This window comes from Solanum lycopersicum, chromosome 1 (genome assembly GCF_036512215.1).
Source record: "Solanum lycopersicum chromosome 1, SLM_r2.1".
Lineage (NCBI taxonomy): Eukaryota > Viridiplantae > Streptophyta > Magnoliopsida > Solanales > Solanaceae > Solanum > Solanum lycopersicum.
The window spans coordinates 56,425,189-56,442,105 of NC_090800.1; the positions used below are offsets into that span (position 1 = coordinate 56,425,189).

At 32.0% G+C, this 16,917-nt stretch overlaps 1 protein-coding gene across 1 annotated transcript; it reads right to left on the minus strand.

Annotated features, from left to right (window-relative positions):
- Positions 1-768: 768 nt before the first annotated feature.
- On the minus strand, positions 769-2,907 carry LOC101254329 (pentatricopeptide repeat-containing protein At3g06430, chloroplastic). The gene is made up of 2 exons (XM_004228995.4): positions 2,448-2,907; positions 769-2,143 (listed from the first exon to the last, which is right to left on the minus strand). Exons 1-2 carry the CDS (start codon positions 2,799-2,801, stop codon positions 998-1,000), a joined length of 1,500 nt encoding a protein of 499 aa, XP_004229043.1. The 5' UTR covers positions 2,802-2,907; the 3' UTR covers positions 769-997.
- Between the last annotated feature and the right edge of the window lie 14,010 nt (positions 2,908-16,917).

A 16,917-nucleotide genomic window follows, 5' to 3' on the forward strand; every position in this document is an offset into this window, starting at 1 on the left:
TCTATTTCTTAACACGGTGTCAAAGTCAGACCCATCCCAATTCTTGGCTTACCCTATTTAAGGGTCTCAAACTATATTGTAAATGTTCTAGATATCCAATATTGGGTGTGCAGGGGGACTAGAAGATCCACATCAGTTGTGTGATGGGTAGTTGGTCTCCTTCTATGGTCCTTTAAATTTTCCACTTCATGAGCCAATTTTTGGGTTGAGTCAAACCAAAGGTCCATTTCCTAACAATAAAAATAACAAAGTAAGAACGTGTAAGGATCCAACTTCAACGAAGGTAAATGTTCTTCCTTCAAACTTCTACTAACTTCAAACAATAGTTGTTTAGCCACAAAGGAGAACTTCATAATGCCTCTTGCAGCTGTTACACTACCGAGAGGGAGTTTTTTCTCTATTGGAGAACGTGCATCTTCCATGTTATTTTTGAGAAGCTGTATCTTTCATGTTAGTTTGCGGGGAGGAGGTGAATCTTCCATGTTCCAGTGGACGGGTTTCTTGTAGCTAATGAATTTCAGTTGCTTTTGGCAACACAAACAATACTCTCACCCCAAAAAACATAAACTAATAAATGATAACAAAGAGAGGAACTACTTACCAAGAAATCCATTATATTAAACATAGGAAAAGGCCCCAGAAACTTGAAGTACAAGGAGGGCAGAGCACTACCTGCTTGAACTTCAAATAACAAATTGTATTCAACATACCAGTTCAGAATTGGGAGAAAAGGATGATCTTGATGCCAAAAGTTAGAAACCAATGATATAAACAGAAAACAAAATATCCATTTCAATTTGATGTACACCAGAAATAATCATCAGTAATAAGTATTTAGTCATACCTAGGTCACCTCTTAACTTCATAAACTCAATGACAGTGGACAATTATTAGTTTCAGAAAAACAGCTAGATGATCTAGGCAATCTAAGTTCTGTAAAAGAAAAAAAAAAGATGTAGCTTGGATGCATTGTTCAGAGATATTGCATACTTAGCTTTCAAGTAGGCAGCAGCTCTAGCTTTTTTTCATCATTGTGGCTGCCATTGGAGTGAATGGCAACCTTCAAGAGCTTTTCTTGTTCCAAATCATAAACTTTGTCTGTCATGCCTTCTTTCTGGTATGCATCTATCATAGTAGAGTAAGTCATGAGATCAGGTTGACATTGCTTGTCTTTCATTCGCTTGAAAACCCTCCCCATCTCCATTACGTCCTCAGCCTTTGCACACGCATAAATAACAGAATTGAATAAGGAAGTATTTTCAGGGACCTCCAATTTCCCAGCTAACTGGACAGTGTTGATCACCTTATGAAAAAGGCCTGCATTTGCATATCCCCTTACGAGGCAGCAAAAGGTCTTGGTGTCAGCTTTCATCCCTTCGGCACGCATTTGATCAAAGGTGTATTCCATATGCTTTGCCTCACCTGCATCTGAAAACGCCTCAATGACATTATTGTATGTTGATGTTGTCCATGGAAATGAGAGTTTACGCATGTACTCCATTACAGATGACATTTTATCATACATCTTTCTCTTCCCGTAAGCACCAATGAGGATATTAAATGTCCGCGTTTCAGGCTCAATCCCAAAATTACAGAATTTTTCATACCATCTCTCCATCATTTCAATCAGTCCCTTGTTGCAAAATATGCTCAGGATAGTGTTCATAGTCCATACATCAGGTTTGCTGTCAGCACTCTCTAGCATCCCTACAAGCACTTTCTCCATTTCTGCATACTTGCCTGCCCTACCATAACCACTCAAGACTATATTCTGAGTGACAGTATTAGGAACTATGGAACGATCAGCCATTTGTTCATAAAGTGACTCAACCAAATCAAATCGGCTAGCATCCACACATGCCTTGATTAATATACTATAGGTGTAAACATCTGGCTGACAATGAGGTAGGTCAATCATAGCATTAAGAAGAGAAAATGCCTTGTCAAGTATGTTACTTCTACAATAAGCACCAATCAAGGCCGTATAAAGTTCTGGAGTAGGTTTGAGTCCCTCTTCAATCATTGAATCAAAAAGCTGTTGAGCCTGTCCTGTTTGCCCACATCTTCCAAGAAGAACTAGGAGCCTCATGTAAGTACCTTCTTTTGGTTGATACAATGGTTGCTTCTTTAACATCTCAAACACCTAGAAGTACAAAAGTATAGTCTGACTCAATCCATATGTTTACAAGTAGAAAAAGTACAGACAGTTAAAGTTTCCATTACTCAATAAATTGGAAAAATTGAGTCTATGCCAAGCCAAAGAATCAATTCATTAACCCAAATAACTCAAGATATACATATATCGAGTCAAAATATAAAGTGAAAATATATAAGCGGGTATAGAACACACAAACTTAACCAGTTTTTTGCAAAATCTTAACCGCTACACTAGACCTTCGACTTGTATCGAGGTGTTAAATAATCATAATTAAAGAGAAAAAAAAGACCTGAAGGGCTTGTTGCCATTGCTTTTTATCAATGCAATCAGAAAGAGCTTCAGGAACAGTATTGACCCAAGGATTGGCGGTATTCTTTCTATCTATTTTTTTGTTAATAGGGGTCCTCCTCCCCTTCTTGTTGTTCAGGTGCGAAACGGAAACTTCAGAGAAACCTGGGTATTCACCTTCTTTCCAATGTTTCTTCCTCTCAAATGCAATCCTAGAAGAAGAGGTTGTGGCGGCCACAGCGCTGCAAAGGCGGTAGAGGCCGACGCCGGTTATGATACTACGGCAACCACCAATAGAAGTCGGAGAGGGGAAAAGCGAAGAAGAGGAAGATAAAGTAAAGGAACCACTCGTCATGCCCCTACTCTCTCATGTGAAATGGTAGAGCTCCACTCTCAAATTATCTCCTGCAAAAATGGGCACACACCCTTTAATTGGATACATTGTCTTGTTTTTCGTGACACTTTCCAATTTTGAATTGAAACAAAATTTATTTATACATTTTTTAACCACTTTGAATTTTCAATTATTGTAATTTATAATATTTTTCTATAGTTTATAATTATACAAATTTTATTTTTAAAAAAACAAAAATTTAATGTATAAATTTACCATTAAATTTGTTGTAAATTTACCGTTAAATTTATTTTTAAAAATTAAAAAGTGTCACATAAATTAAAAGAGAAAATACTATACTAGATATAGGAGCGTCCAAGCTAACATGAGCTCAACATATATTTTTGGTGATATCTCAAAGTTATGTGATATAAATGAAAATTAGAGAGTATTTCAAAATTTTATTGGAGTTCCTATTTATAATGATTTAAGTTTTCCTGGCGGGGCATGTTTGAACATGCCCGACGATTAAAGGGACTTCTCTTTCGAGTTCCTCTAGTCGCCACTGCGTCCATGTCCAAAGAGATTGCCCTTGCGGGATGTTCATAAATTATTAAGCATTTTGAATTATCAATTATTGTGACTTATAATACTTTTTGTATAGTTTACAAATATGTAAATTTCATTTTTAAAAAAATGAAGATTCGATGCGCAAATTTTCGATCAAACTTAAATTGTTTGGCTTTTTAAAAAAGAAAAGTGTTACATAAATTGGAATAAAGAAAGTATTTTTGTTACGTAATTTTTAAATATATAGAAAACTAAAAAAAAATGAAGAAAACACATACATTTCATAAAACCTCTCCGCTAGAAGCATATATATTGAGAAGAGGTGTCTGCTTCTAACCCCAATTTATGTAATGCAATTTGATTTAGCATGAAGTTTAATAAAAAAATAGCAATTTATGAAATTTATGATCTAAACAAATTATAAAATATTTGTGTGACTATAAATCATATTATTATGAATAAAATGAGCATTTTAAAATTAAATTATTGTCATATATTGAAATATGACAATCATATAAACATTGACTAAAAAGAAAGTGAGTAGTATAAACTGAAACATGTAAGCAACCGATCCTACCATAAAAAAGTGTAATCACTGAAATATCATAAAAGCAATATTGGTGGTAGAAAGCAAAAGAAAGAATATACAAAAATGAACGTACTACTACAACAAACGCCACCAAAATTTAACCCTTTGAAAAGCAAGAGAACACTCCACACAACCTTTTACCTTAATCGGAGATCTCTGCGTTTATGAATTTCTTTAATTCATGAAATCAGTTTATTTTTTATTCTGAATTTTGAAGGTAAATTAATTTTTATATCTGCCAATAATAAATGTACCTCATGCACATGATATTTATAAGCAAAAAATTTAGATAAAATTACGTAGAAAGCTCAAAATTTATTTTGCACAGACATTCTTAAAATGCCTTTTAAATTTATAATTATCCGTTTGAATAAAGTGAAAGAACAAATACCTGAAATAAGAATTTAATGCCCAAAAACAAACCAAATTTAACTATACAATTAATTATGGCTTATACAAATGAATCAAATAAAGGTACATTCATGATGCCCGAGTCTATTTTTTCCTTGTGGATAATTAAATTTAACAATATAATAAGGTTCTTTTTTGTTTTTTATAGCAAAAAATTGAAATTCAATCTTGTACATGTCTTATGCGTTATCCACAATTAAAATGGATAGATATATTTTGTACATACATTCACTTGAAATATATATGATTTTTTTCTATTTTTCTTTCTCTTTTATACATAGACAATACTTTTTTTAAAAAAAAAATGAGGAAGACTTTGCACAAATTGAAACTTGTCTTGTATCATTTTAATTTCAAAATTTGTCAATAAATCATATTGAGAGATCTTCTAGCCTAAGATATTATCCCTTTCAATTATTGAACCAACTTCTTATGATTATTAAATATTAGACTATCAATAAAGAAGCCATTGAATTAAAATATGATGTAATAATTAAACAAAACAACTACTAAAAATGATATTGTAGAAAAATCTTCCTCACTCTTCTTTTTTCTTAAGAAAGTATTATCTATGTATGAAGAAAGAAGAAAAAAGAATATATAGATATATATATATATGCTAGATATCATGTGTCCGCGCCATTGCAGACCCAACATATGTTAGCTTTTTTTTTCTTTCAATTTATTTGACACAATTGAAATTTGAAAAAGTGAACTAAACTTTTTATGTGTTTTCTAAAAAATATTTTAAATTGTTAATTTATGTACCTTTTATATTATTTTCGAATAATATATCTTACTCCATCTGATTTATTTTATGTGATACAAGTGATTTTAGGAAAGTAAACTAAGTTTCTTATATGATTCTCACACTTGTTGGGACAGAAAATAAGCAGGTGTAAATGTGGAAGATAGCAAAGCAAATCTCGAAAGATCACGAGTAAGAAGACAACGAGAAATATACCAAAAGACACAAAGATTTAACGTGATTCAGTCAATCAACCTATTTCCACAAAGAAGATGAGCTATCAAATATAAATATGAGAGTACAAAATATAGAGAGAAACAACCTCAACCAATTCACTCGGAATACATAGGAGGTTCACACAAGTAATAACATATCAAGCTTGTGACCCATAAATTCCCCCCCTAACCAAAACTCTCGAAGCCCTTAAGACTACATTGTGAATGTTGATTAAGTTAGAAGGAACATGTATTTATTTATAGAGTCCTAAACCTTTTCCTACTAGAAAAATGATTAGTCGATCCAAAACTTTTTCCTAAAATGAAAACCTATTTATAGTAAGAAATTTAGGGCAAATAAAACTCAACAAATCTCCCCCTTTGCCTGAATTTCTGACAAAATAAATTTGTCCACTTCTTGACTTAATCTTCAACAACTTTCTTCTCCTCTCCATAATCTCCTTTGCAAATTTATGTCTCAAAAAAGAAAACCTCTCTAAAATAATTTCTCCAACAAATCTCCATTACTGTCAAAAAGGTTGCGGCTAGAACTACACCCGTCAAGATGAACACCTCTTTCTAACCTTATTCAGTCATTGATAATCGAACCACTGAACCTGACTCCATCATTGAATCTGACTCTGATACCACTTGTTGTGTAGACATTAGAAGAATATTTGTAACCCTTTTATTGTCATAGTGAAGCAATTCGGATCTTGTCGATCCCGTGGTGGTTACCTTCGGATTGAAGGGTTTTCCCACGTTAAACTTGGTGTTCTTTATTGTTAGATTTTCAATTTCATCTTTTCGTCACAACAACTGGTATCAGAGCTAAGGTTATCCATATGGAAGGAAATATGAGCAAGATGGTATGTCTAAACGGAAGAAACTACAACATATGGAAAATCAAGATGAAATATCGATTATTCGTGAAGAAGATACATCTTCCAGTTTTTTCTGCTCATAAACCCGAGAATGTGACCGATGAAAATTGAGAATTTGAGGACCAACAAGTGTGTGGATATATAAGACAATGAGTTGAAGATAATGTTTGCAACCATATTGTGAATGAGACATATTCTAGAACATTGTGGGAAAAGTTGGAGATGCTTTACGCTTCAAAAACTGTCAATAACAAATTGTTCTTGTTAAAGCAATTGATGACCTTTAAATACAAAGAGAGCAGTCCTATTCTTGAACATATAAATGATTTTCAGGGTATTCTTGATCAGCTATCAGGAATGGTTGTGAATTTTGATGATGAAATACAGAGACTTTGACTTCTTAATACTCTACCGGATTCATGGGAAACTCTTCGTGTTTCTTTAACAAATTCTGTCACTGGTGTAAAGGTGACTATGGAATATGCAAAGAGTGGTGTGTTGAATGAAGAGGTTAGAAGAAAATCTCAAGACACATCTTCACATTCAGATGTTTTATATATAGAAGATCGAGGGAGACATAAGACAAGAGATCCGAGGAGTTGAGGTAAAAGCAGAAGCAAGTCAATATTCAAGAATCCAAATATTATATGTTATCATTGTGGAAAGAAAGGACATATTAAAAGATTTTGTAAACAATTGAAGCAAGATCTTAAAGAAGGGAAGAAGGAAGAAAACAATGAAAATAATGTTGTTGTTGTTGTCCAAGATGACATTCTCTTCGCTTGTAATAAAGACGTCATCAATTTTGTATCTCAAGATACAAATTGGATAGTAGATTCTAGAGCTACATCACATGTTACACCAAGAAAAGACTTCTTTTCATCTTATACTTTTGTTAACTCTGAGGTGTTAAAGATGGGTAATGCTGGTGAGGTTAAGGTGTTTGGTGTTGACACTGTTTGTTTGAAAACCAATACCGATTCAACATTGGTCCTTCAGAATATCAAGCATGCTCCAGACATTCCCTTAAATTTGATCTCTGTAGGACAACTAGATGATGATGGATATCATAATGACTTGTGCAATGGACAATGGAAGCTCACTAAAGTCTCACTGAGTTTACCTCGAGGAAGAAAACATTCAAATTTATACGTGACACAAGGATCGATTCTTGGTGACTCTATAAATTTGGTGGAGAGCGAGACTTTATCAGAATTGTGGCACAAGAGGCTTAGTCATATGAGCGAGAGGGGGATCACCTATTTGGCTAAGAAGAATTTGCTTGCTCGTATGAAACAAACAAAGGTGAAAATATGTGTTCATTGCTTAGCAAGGGAAATAGAAAAGAGTTTCTTTTCACAGTCATCCTCCTTCAAGAAAGTCTGAGCTATTGGAGCTAGTACACTCGGATTTGTGTGGTCCTTTCAAAGTGAAGTCAAAAGGTGGTGCACTTTACTTTGTTACTTTCATTGATGATCATTCTCGCAAGATTTGGGCATATCCTTTAAAATCCAAAGGTCAAGTGCTTGATGTGTTTAAACAGTTTCAAGCCTTATCTGAGAGACAAACAGGAAAGAAATTGAAATGTATTCGCACTGATAATGGAGGTGAGTATATCGGTCCCTGTGATAATTACTGCAAATCGCAAGAAATTCGTCATCAGAAGACTCCTCCAAAGACTCCTCAATTAAATGGTTCGGCAGAGAGGATGAACAGAACTTTAGTTGAGAGAGTTAGATGTGTGCTTTCAGAGGCTAAACTTCTAAATTCTTTTTGGGCTGAAGCACTTAACACTGTTGCTTATGTTATCAATTTGTCTCCCGTTGTTGCTTTGGATGGTGATGTTTCAAACATAGTTTGGTTTGATAAGGATGTTTCTTATGATCACTTGAAAGTGTTTGGGTGTAAAGCTTGTGTGCATGTTCCAAAAGATGAGAGGTCAAAATTGGATGTTAAAACTAAGCAATGTATCTTCATTGGTTATGGTCAAGATGAGTTTGGATATCACTTTTATGATCCAATTGATAAGAAACTCATTCGTGATGTTGTGTTCTTTAAAGATCAAACTATTGAAGATATTAACAAGATTAAGAAACTAGATTCTTATACTGATGAGAGCTTAGTTGATGTTGATCCAATTCCTAGTATTGATACATCTTTTGCACATAAGGGAACCAAAGGTAATGATCAAGATAACGATGAGAGTGTACAACATATATTTGTTCTTGCTGATGATGTTGTGGTTGATAATCAACCAACTCATGTTGGGATGACTGCTTCGGATGCTCCAGGAACCTCTTGTAGAAGATCTACTAGAGTGAAGCGAATCTCAACACGCTATTCTCATGATGAGTATATTCTATTGACTAATATGGGAGAACCTGAAGGTTATGATGAAGTTATGTTAGATACTCGTAGAGATAAGTGCAAAGAACTCATCATAGACAATCATGAGTTTTGTAGAAGTGTGACAGGCAGGAAGCCTATCAATAGATCCTCCACTAAAGTCCATTTGGCCCCTTGGCTGGAGGGGGAGTTTGTTGGGCTATTGCCCATGTTCCAGCCAAAGGCCCATGGCCTAATCCTACTTGGATAAGGATTGAAATTATTCTCTTTATTTGGTTTCCAATTCTATTAGGAAAAGGATTGGAATAGTAATCCTATTTGTAGTTGGTTTTGACTTTGTAAGGAAAAGCACAACTCTATAAATAGAGGATTGTCTTGAGAGAATAATTAATTGCTCATTGGTATTGTCTTTGAAAGACATTAGAACATAAGAGAGGTTTTTGAGAGAGTTATTTTGCTGCAGTCTTATTCTCCGACCAGCAACGTTCAGATCGTGTTTTATGATTAACTAACCGTTGGATCGGGCTGAAATTTGGACTGAGTATTTCTGATATCTTGGTGGTTAATTTGAACGGTGAAGATCAGATTTGAAGGTCAGAAAGATCCTGTTTTAGGTCCCGAACAGAAGCTGAGTTTGGGTGGTGTTTCTTTTTATTTATCTTTTGTTGGTGTAACTATTGTTTGTTCTCTTTTGGCACTTGTTGTGTAGCCATTAGAAGAATAATTTTAACCCTTTTATTGTCATAGTGAAGCAATTCGGATCTTGTCGATCCCGTGGTGGTTACCTTCGAATTAAAGGGTTTTTTCACGTTAAACTTGGTGTTCTTTATTGTTAGATTTTCCGTTTCATCTTTTCGTCACAACAATTTTTGTTGTCATTTTACTATTTAATTTTCTTGTTATCATTCTTGGTAGATTTTTTCTTGCATGAAGTACATTTTTATCTTTGATCATCATTCACTTCATATATAGAAAGATGTTACTAGAATTATTTATTCTTAATAGATTTTTGTTAAAATGAAATTACATTTTTATTCTTGGTCATCTTTAATACAAATATATCATCCTATTCATTTTTATTTATAAAGTTACTTTTTAACATTTTTTCTTTAATTTCAATCTGATATATATTATTAATTTTATCACAATAATTTATTTTCAAGTATATTTATTAAAGCCAAAATAAAGATTGAAATAATTAATTCATGATTTTTTATATAAAAAGTAGGCTTGTTTTATAAGCATAATGAATATCATAATAACTCACAAAAGAATAGAAAAAGAAAGTGAAGTAATAACAAAATAAGTTAATGATAATAACAATAACTTAAGATGTTTCTAGAACTATTTAATTTTTTTGTTATCATTCTTGCTAGATTTTTGTTAGTATGAAATTACATGCTTGCCCTTGATCATTATTCACTTCATATATATAAAGATAATAATTTTAAAATTAATAATTATCTTTCTTCATGAATTTTTGTTAGGGTGAAAGTATATTTTTGCCCTTTGTCATCCTCCCACTTCACTCTTCTATATAATAGAAATATAAGTAATAGAGGATAGTTCAATAAAGTTAAATGAGACATGTAAAAATTAAATTTTAATTTTGAATCACTCCATAGACACGTTATTCTCGGTCACATTTTAGATGTAAAATGTTCCTTGATCTACTTGATAAAACATTTTATATCTGTCTACATTTTTATTTTTTGTTATTGAATTTTTTTGAATAAAATATAACCTAAATATGACTGATAACTATATTTATATTAGTTTTATAAAATTCCAAAAATATACTATTTTAATGAAACAATTTTAAAAATGGTATGCTTTGGTCAAAACTCTTGAACGTGCAAATGGTTGGACTTCAGTTTATAGTTACTACAGTCTTTTAGTGAAGTTTTGTTTAGTTAATAAACAATTTAAGGTTTTATAATTGTAAATTATTACTATTAATATGATTATTTGGAACAACTTTTGTCTTTAAAGACCTCACTTTATTATTTAATATAATATAATATGGCATCATAATTATTTAATATTTATTGCTTAGATATTTTATAACATTTTGAATTAAAATAGATAAAGTAATATTTGTTATGAATCCATTGAATTGTGTGGATTGTCCTTTAGATATACTCAAGACTTAATTATATTTATGTATACATGTTTTCAAGGTGATAAGAATTATTTGGATAACTATGTATCTGCTAATTGGACATTTATCATGGTGACATTTGGGGTGATATCTGAATTCTATAAATAGAGACATCTTTCACCTTTTATAGAATACACTTGAATAGAAGAAAAGTTTCTTTCTTCCATCTTACTTCTCTTTTCTTCTCCTCTTTCTATTATATTATGAATTTACTTTTATAACATGTTATCATCACGAGTCTCTAACCAATTGAGAGTAAGTTTTAATTAATCTTTAACTCATATTTTGGTTGATCTCGTTATGAGAATCAATGTATTATTTGCATAAAATCAGGTATGTGTTTTCTAAAATATTTTATGATTTAGAATAAAATAGTATTCAGTCACTAATAATTACCAGGACCGAAGACATATACTACTATTGGTTGAATATGACATGCTATACAAAATTTCTTATATGAAAAAAGGTATAAATCTTTAATAGTGTGAGTTTGAATATTTTTTATTGTTTTGAAAAACTCGAAGGCTAAGACATGTTGTACTTCGGTTTGTTATATCATTGGTTAACAGTAAGACGGTGGATTCAAGTTTCATAGCACCAAAAGGGTAAGACATTAGGTTAAGTCCAGATGCACATAATGAAAAATATTTGAGGATAAGACGATATATTGAAATTCTATCGCACCAAGAGGGTAAGACATCAATTTGAGTTGTGATGCATCGTGATGATAATATATTAGATTCAAGTCCCATAGAATTATGGCCTAATGTGCCTTGTATGGATAAGACATTAAGTTTGAGTATCAATGCACCATAGTGGTGATAAAATGATGATTGAAGAAAAATAATATATTTTTGATGAAAAGTCTTGAAGTTCATCATATTGGATTTTCTCCATTCGTTGAAAAGAATGTGGTGGCAACATGTGATAACTTTGAAATCCGCATGTTGACTTGCTCCATTTTAATCATATGAATGTGATAACAGTAAATAATTAGTCTGAAAGATGATAAATGATTAACAATATGAAAAAGGGTGTGAAGGACGAAATTATACTAGTTATCATTGTGTAATGATAAAAGGAAGAATACTATGGGTTCTTCAAATACTTCTTCAAAATGTGAAGATAATTTTTATAATTAAAATGATATGAAAGGTCATTGAACTTGTGAATGTTGTCGACACAATAATTTGACAAGTTTATAAATCCTCCATCAAGAGACAAGAAGATAAAGTGATGGTACACTTGATCTTTCAAAGTGATGTTGAGGTGTGTCATGGAAATATAATGAATTTCAAAACCATGACAATGTACTTAAAATCCAAATTTATGAAGTACATATAAATGATTATTTCATTCTGTGAAGAGAATGTTACTGGTGATAATTATCGTGAATGTTCGACCATTATATAAGAGAATGAGTCAGGATGTGATAAAATCATTATGGGTTGAATATATGCCACAACTCACCTCTATGCGAGGTCTGAAAAAAATGATATATGTCAAACTCACCTCTACGGGAGGTTTGAGAGGAAATAAATTTTATTTGGAAAAAATGGCTAATGGTATTGTACGTTTATATATCACTAAGGTATGTTTATTGCGAACTATCGAAAGGGCAAAAGAAAGAAATAGTTGTTGCCTATAAGGGTTGTGGCCATTATTGCGTGACAGTAAAATTTGTCATTGGTTGTATACCTACGATACAACAAAGTAAAGCAAGAAACATGTCTTGCTCGTAATGATATTGACCATGACAATAATCTAATTTTCTCCTTGAGGAGATGTTCACCATATGATGGTGTCATGCAATATGTGATAGTACACAAAATTAATTACAAGTTCTAATGAGTTGTATTATTACGAGAGGAATAATATTGGAGTTGTAGTAAGTCTCAAAAGAAAATTTTATGTTTCGAATTAATTGAAAAGAAATATTGAGACAATACATTATGAAAGGATTTATCATCTTCGACTACAATCGATGCAAGTTATAAATATTTATGTAAAAGATTGCCAATTTTTTCCTCTTGTTTGTTGCACACAAACGTGAACATGTTGATGAAATCACATGCAAAAGTAAATTATAAGTGTACTTAAATAAATATCAGTTGACATGACTGGTTGACCATTCTGGTTTAAATGTGATGCAAATGTAATTGAGAATTTATGTGGATTATATGATGAAGAAATAAAAGATTCTTCAAGAATCACTTGTGTTGCTTGTTCTCTTGATAAAATGATCATTGTACCAGCTAAGTTGGGACTGTTATTCCTTAAGTTTTCAAAACATATAAAAAGGTGGACATGAGCCCATTCACCTTCCATGTGGATCATTTGCAACTATATGATAGATTCATCTATGCGATGATCACATGTGCTTTTTTTGTCAACTTACAAATTAGTGTTTGTAAGGTTGTTTGCTGGAATTGTTAAATTAAGAGCACAGTTCCAAACTATGAAATTATATTTGATAATGCTGATCGATTTATCAGAAATTGTATGCCTCCAATTAAACCTAAATCATAGTTATGAGAATAAAACTCCTAAATAAGATTTGGTATGAGATAAATTTATTTAACATGTAACAACACATGTATGCATCAAGTCAACAAGGTTTTCCCATTAAAATTGGTTCAGGGTCAGGTACCATATAATTTTCATCTAAAATATTGAATGCGCAGTTATGATTTAAATTGCTCCACCAAACACAAAGATGAATTTTCAAATAAGGTTGAGATGAATGTTAGATTTTCTAATACTAGGGGGGTGATGATTGACAAATGAAAATTATGTGTGAGTTTAATCATGAATTATCTAGATTCTCATTAGATAAATATATGAATGTAAAGTTCAAGGGATAATTCATTTGCATAATATTTGCAAATCAATTGTCAGATGAATATACTGACCGTATGATATAATTCTGCTACAAATTCTCCAATGTGAAGTCCTTGAAGGACAGAGTCTATGATATGCCAGAAGCGTAATAGACCAATCGGTTCTAAATACAAATTTCCTTGAAGAAGGAGAGGAGAAAATGATCAATATGGTCATGATAATGAGGTAAGTGCTATAAAAGAGCACACTAACATAACACTTCATAAGACCTTGGAAAAGGTTTAGGTACTTGAAAATAATGAAAAATGAAGATATCTCAATAAGTTATGTCATATTGGAATCAATATCAAATAACTGTCGACAGTATCTTTGATATGAGGTAGCGCTCAATCAAATAAATTATGACGAGGATCTTGAATTCAAATATGTCATATAGTGGGACAGTTAAATGATTGGCCAAGTAAAATGTGTAATTCAAGTATATTTTATTTCACATAGAAAGGTGACATTTTGGACTAATAGTGCATAAATCAAGGTATAATGTCAATGGGGTACAAATAAACTATTACGCGATAGTATAACCGTAAGATATCAAATACAGTTTGTGCCTTTGGGCATAAAAGTTTGTCGCAAAAATTCTGAAATTATTGAAGATGTTTCCTCCTATGGTGGATGCAATGAGGTTTGTTTTGATCTAGCAACATATGAAAAACTTGAATGCATGTAATGAATAATTGTAATGTCTATCTAGAAAAAGAAGGTTATATGAAAATCCTTGAAGCAATCGAGGTGTCTGAAGCTTATAAAAGTTTGAAGGAAACTCTTCCAATAAAGATTCAAGAATCCTTAAATGGATTGAAATAATCAAGAAAGAAAAGGGTACAAACAGAATGACCTTAATTGTCCTTGAATTTTTACGAAAAGGTCAGCAAATGAATTTGTTATTATAGTTGTGTATGTTGATGACTTGAACATTATTAGCACTCTTAAAGAGCTTTTAAAAGTTGTTGAGTGTTTGAAATGGTGAAAAGGTCTTGGTAAGACAGAATGTTGTCTTGACCTACAGATTGATAATTTGACGAATGAAATACTTGTCCATCAATCAACATACACAGAAAAGTTTTGATGCAATTTTATATGGATAAATCACATTCATTGAGTACCCCCAATGATTATGAGATCGCTTAAAATAAATGATGATTCATTTTGATATCAAGAGAAGGATGAAGAACTTCTTGGTGATGAAACTCCATATCTTAGTGCAATCAGGGTACTAATTCATCTTGCTAATAATACTCGATCATATATCTGTTTTACAGTAAATTTACTAGCTAGATTAGGTTCCTCCCCAACAAAAGGACATTGAAATGGTGTTATGTATATATTTGAATATTTTTGGAGGACCATAGACATGGTCTCATTCTATTCTGAAGAACTCAAGTCATAAATGATTGGTTATGCAGATGTAGAATATTTATCTGATCCGCATAAAGCACGATCTCAAACATGCCATTTGTTTGCATATGGAGGCAAAATAAAATCCTAGCGATTAATGAAGCAAATATTGCTATGCAGAAATAAAAGTCCTCCATGAAGCAAGCCGAGTGTGTGTCTAGTTGAGATAATTGACACAACATATTTAGGAAATATGTGATTTTTCTTTGAAAAAGAATATACCAACCACGACGCACGAAGATTGAAGACATCATTGCAAGAAATTAAGTGATGTTTTAATCAGGGGGAGTATAATACGGGTTGCATTCTTTTTTCCTTGACCGAGGTTTTGTCCACTAGATTTTCCTGGAAAGTTTTTTAATGAGGTAACAAATGATGCGTATCAAAAGATATGAGTACTCTTTTTCCTTCACTTAAATTTTTTTCCACTGATTTTTTTCTAGTAAGGTTTTAACGAGGCACATTCTAGTAAGGTTTTAAGGGGGAATGTTATAAATCTATTGAATTGTGTGGATTGTTCTTTAGACATACTCAAGACTTAATTTATTCATGTATACATGTTTCCAAGGTGATAAGCATTATTTGGATAACTATGTATCTACTAATTGGGCATTTATCATGGTGGCCTTTGGGTTGATATCTCAGCTCTATAAATAGAGATATCTTTCACCTTTTGTAGAATACACTTGAATAGAAGAAAAATCTTCTTTCTTCCATCTTACTTCTCTTGTCTTCTCCTCTTTCTATTATATTATGAGTTTGCTTTTATAACAATGTTTCAATTTTATTTATGTGGCTTTGCATTTTTAGTATAATACTACATTTTGGGAACGTGTGTTGCACGTTATCCCCCAATTATTGTAAAATGTCTGCATATTTAATAAGTATTAACTTATGGAAGAGAAAATATTAAAATTAAAATATTACAGATTTTACTATTTGAATTTATTCATTAAAAACACAATCAGTGGCGTCACACCCTTTTTTCATGCACAACAGAAGGGTTTTCAAAATTTAAGTCACGTCATTGATTAAGAATTATTTTTATTTTTAGAGTCGTCACTTGGTATTGAGTTATGATGTTGCAAATCACCTTTTTTGTTTAATTCCTAATAAAAATGAAATGACTCTTTATTTGGTATGCAAACCAGAAATCCAATAAGGAATTATATTGATCTAGGGGAAGGTATTAGGCATCCCTCGAGTCTCTTGGTTCTAGCACGGTTGCTTTTATTGACATATATTTACTTTAAAATATTTTTGGATATATTATTTCAGACCATATTTTCTATTGTTGAAATTTATCAGTCTTAACCTAGATGTGTAACCAAATTCTTGATCTTGACATTTAGAGACATAACTGTCTTTTTCCTCTTGAGTAATTCACACCTAATAATCTCAATTTACACCTATTGGTTTGAATTAATAACAAATTAATTATTAAAATATTTGGTCAAGGTGTGTCATTACATCCGTGAATTTCTTTTAAGCATTTCAAAGAAGATGTGTAACCACAATCTTAATTGAAATAATTTTTAATGTATCTAAATTTGCCTACAGAAATGTAATGATCGGGTTCCGTTGTTATAGAAAGCCAACGGGAAAATAATTGAGGTCACAAAAATATTTGGTAGTAACTTGAAATTCCTAGTCTAGTCAAGATTTGGACGAAATCTGAGTTAATGAGGTCTAGGAAAATCTATTATGGAACGAGAATCTAATTATGAATTCGCTCACATGAATGTATAGCTAAGAAGATAAGGAATCCGTATGACTTTATGGAATTCAATTCGGGCAAGTAGAACACCCAAAAATGATCTTAGCCTGAACGAGTAACATTCTGTCTTCGTGCAAGCTGTCAGAGCTAGATTAGGGTGCCAGAGCGGGATGGGGTCCGCCGTAGTGGGACAAACGTGA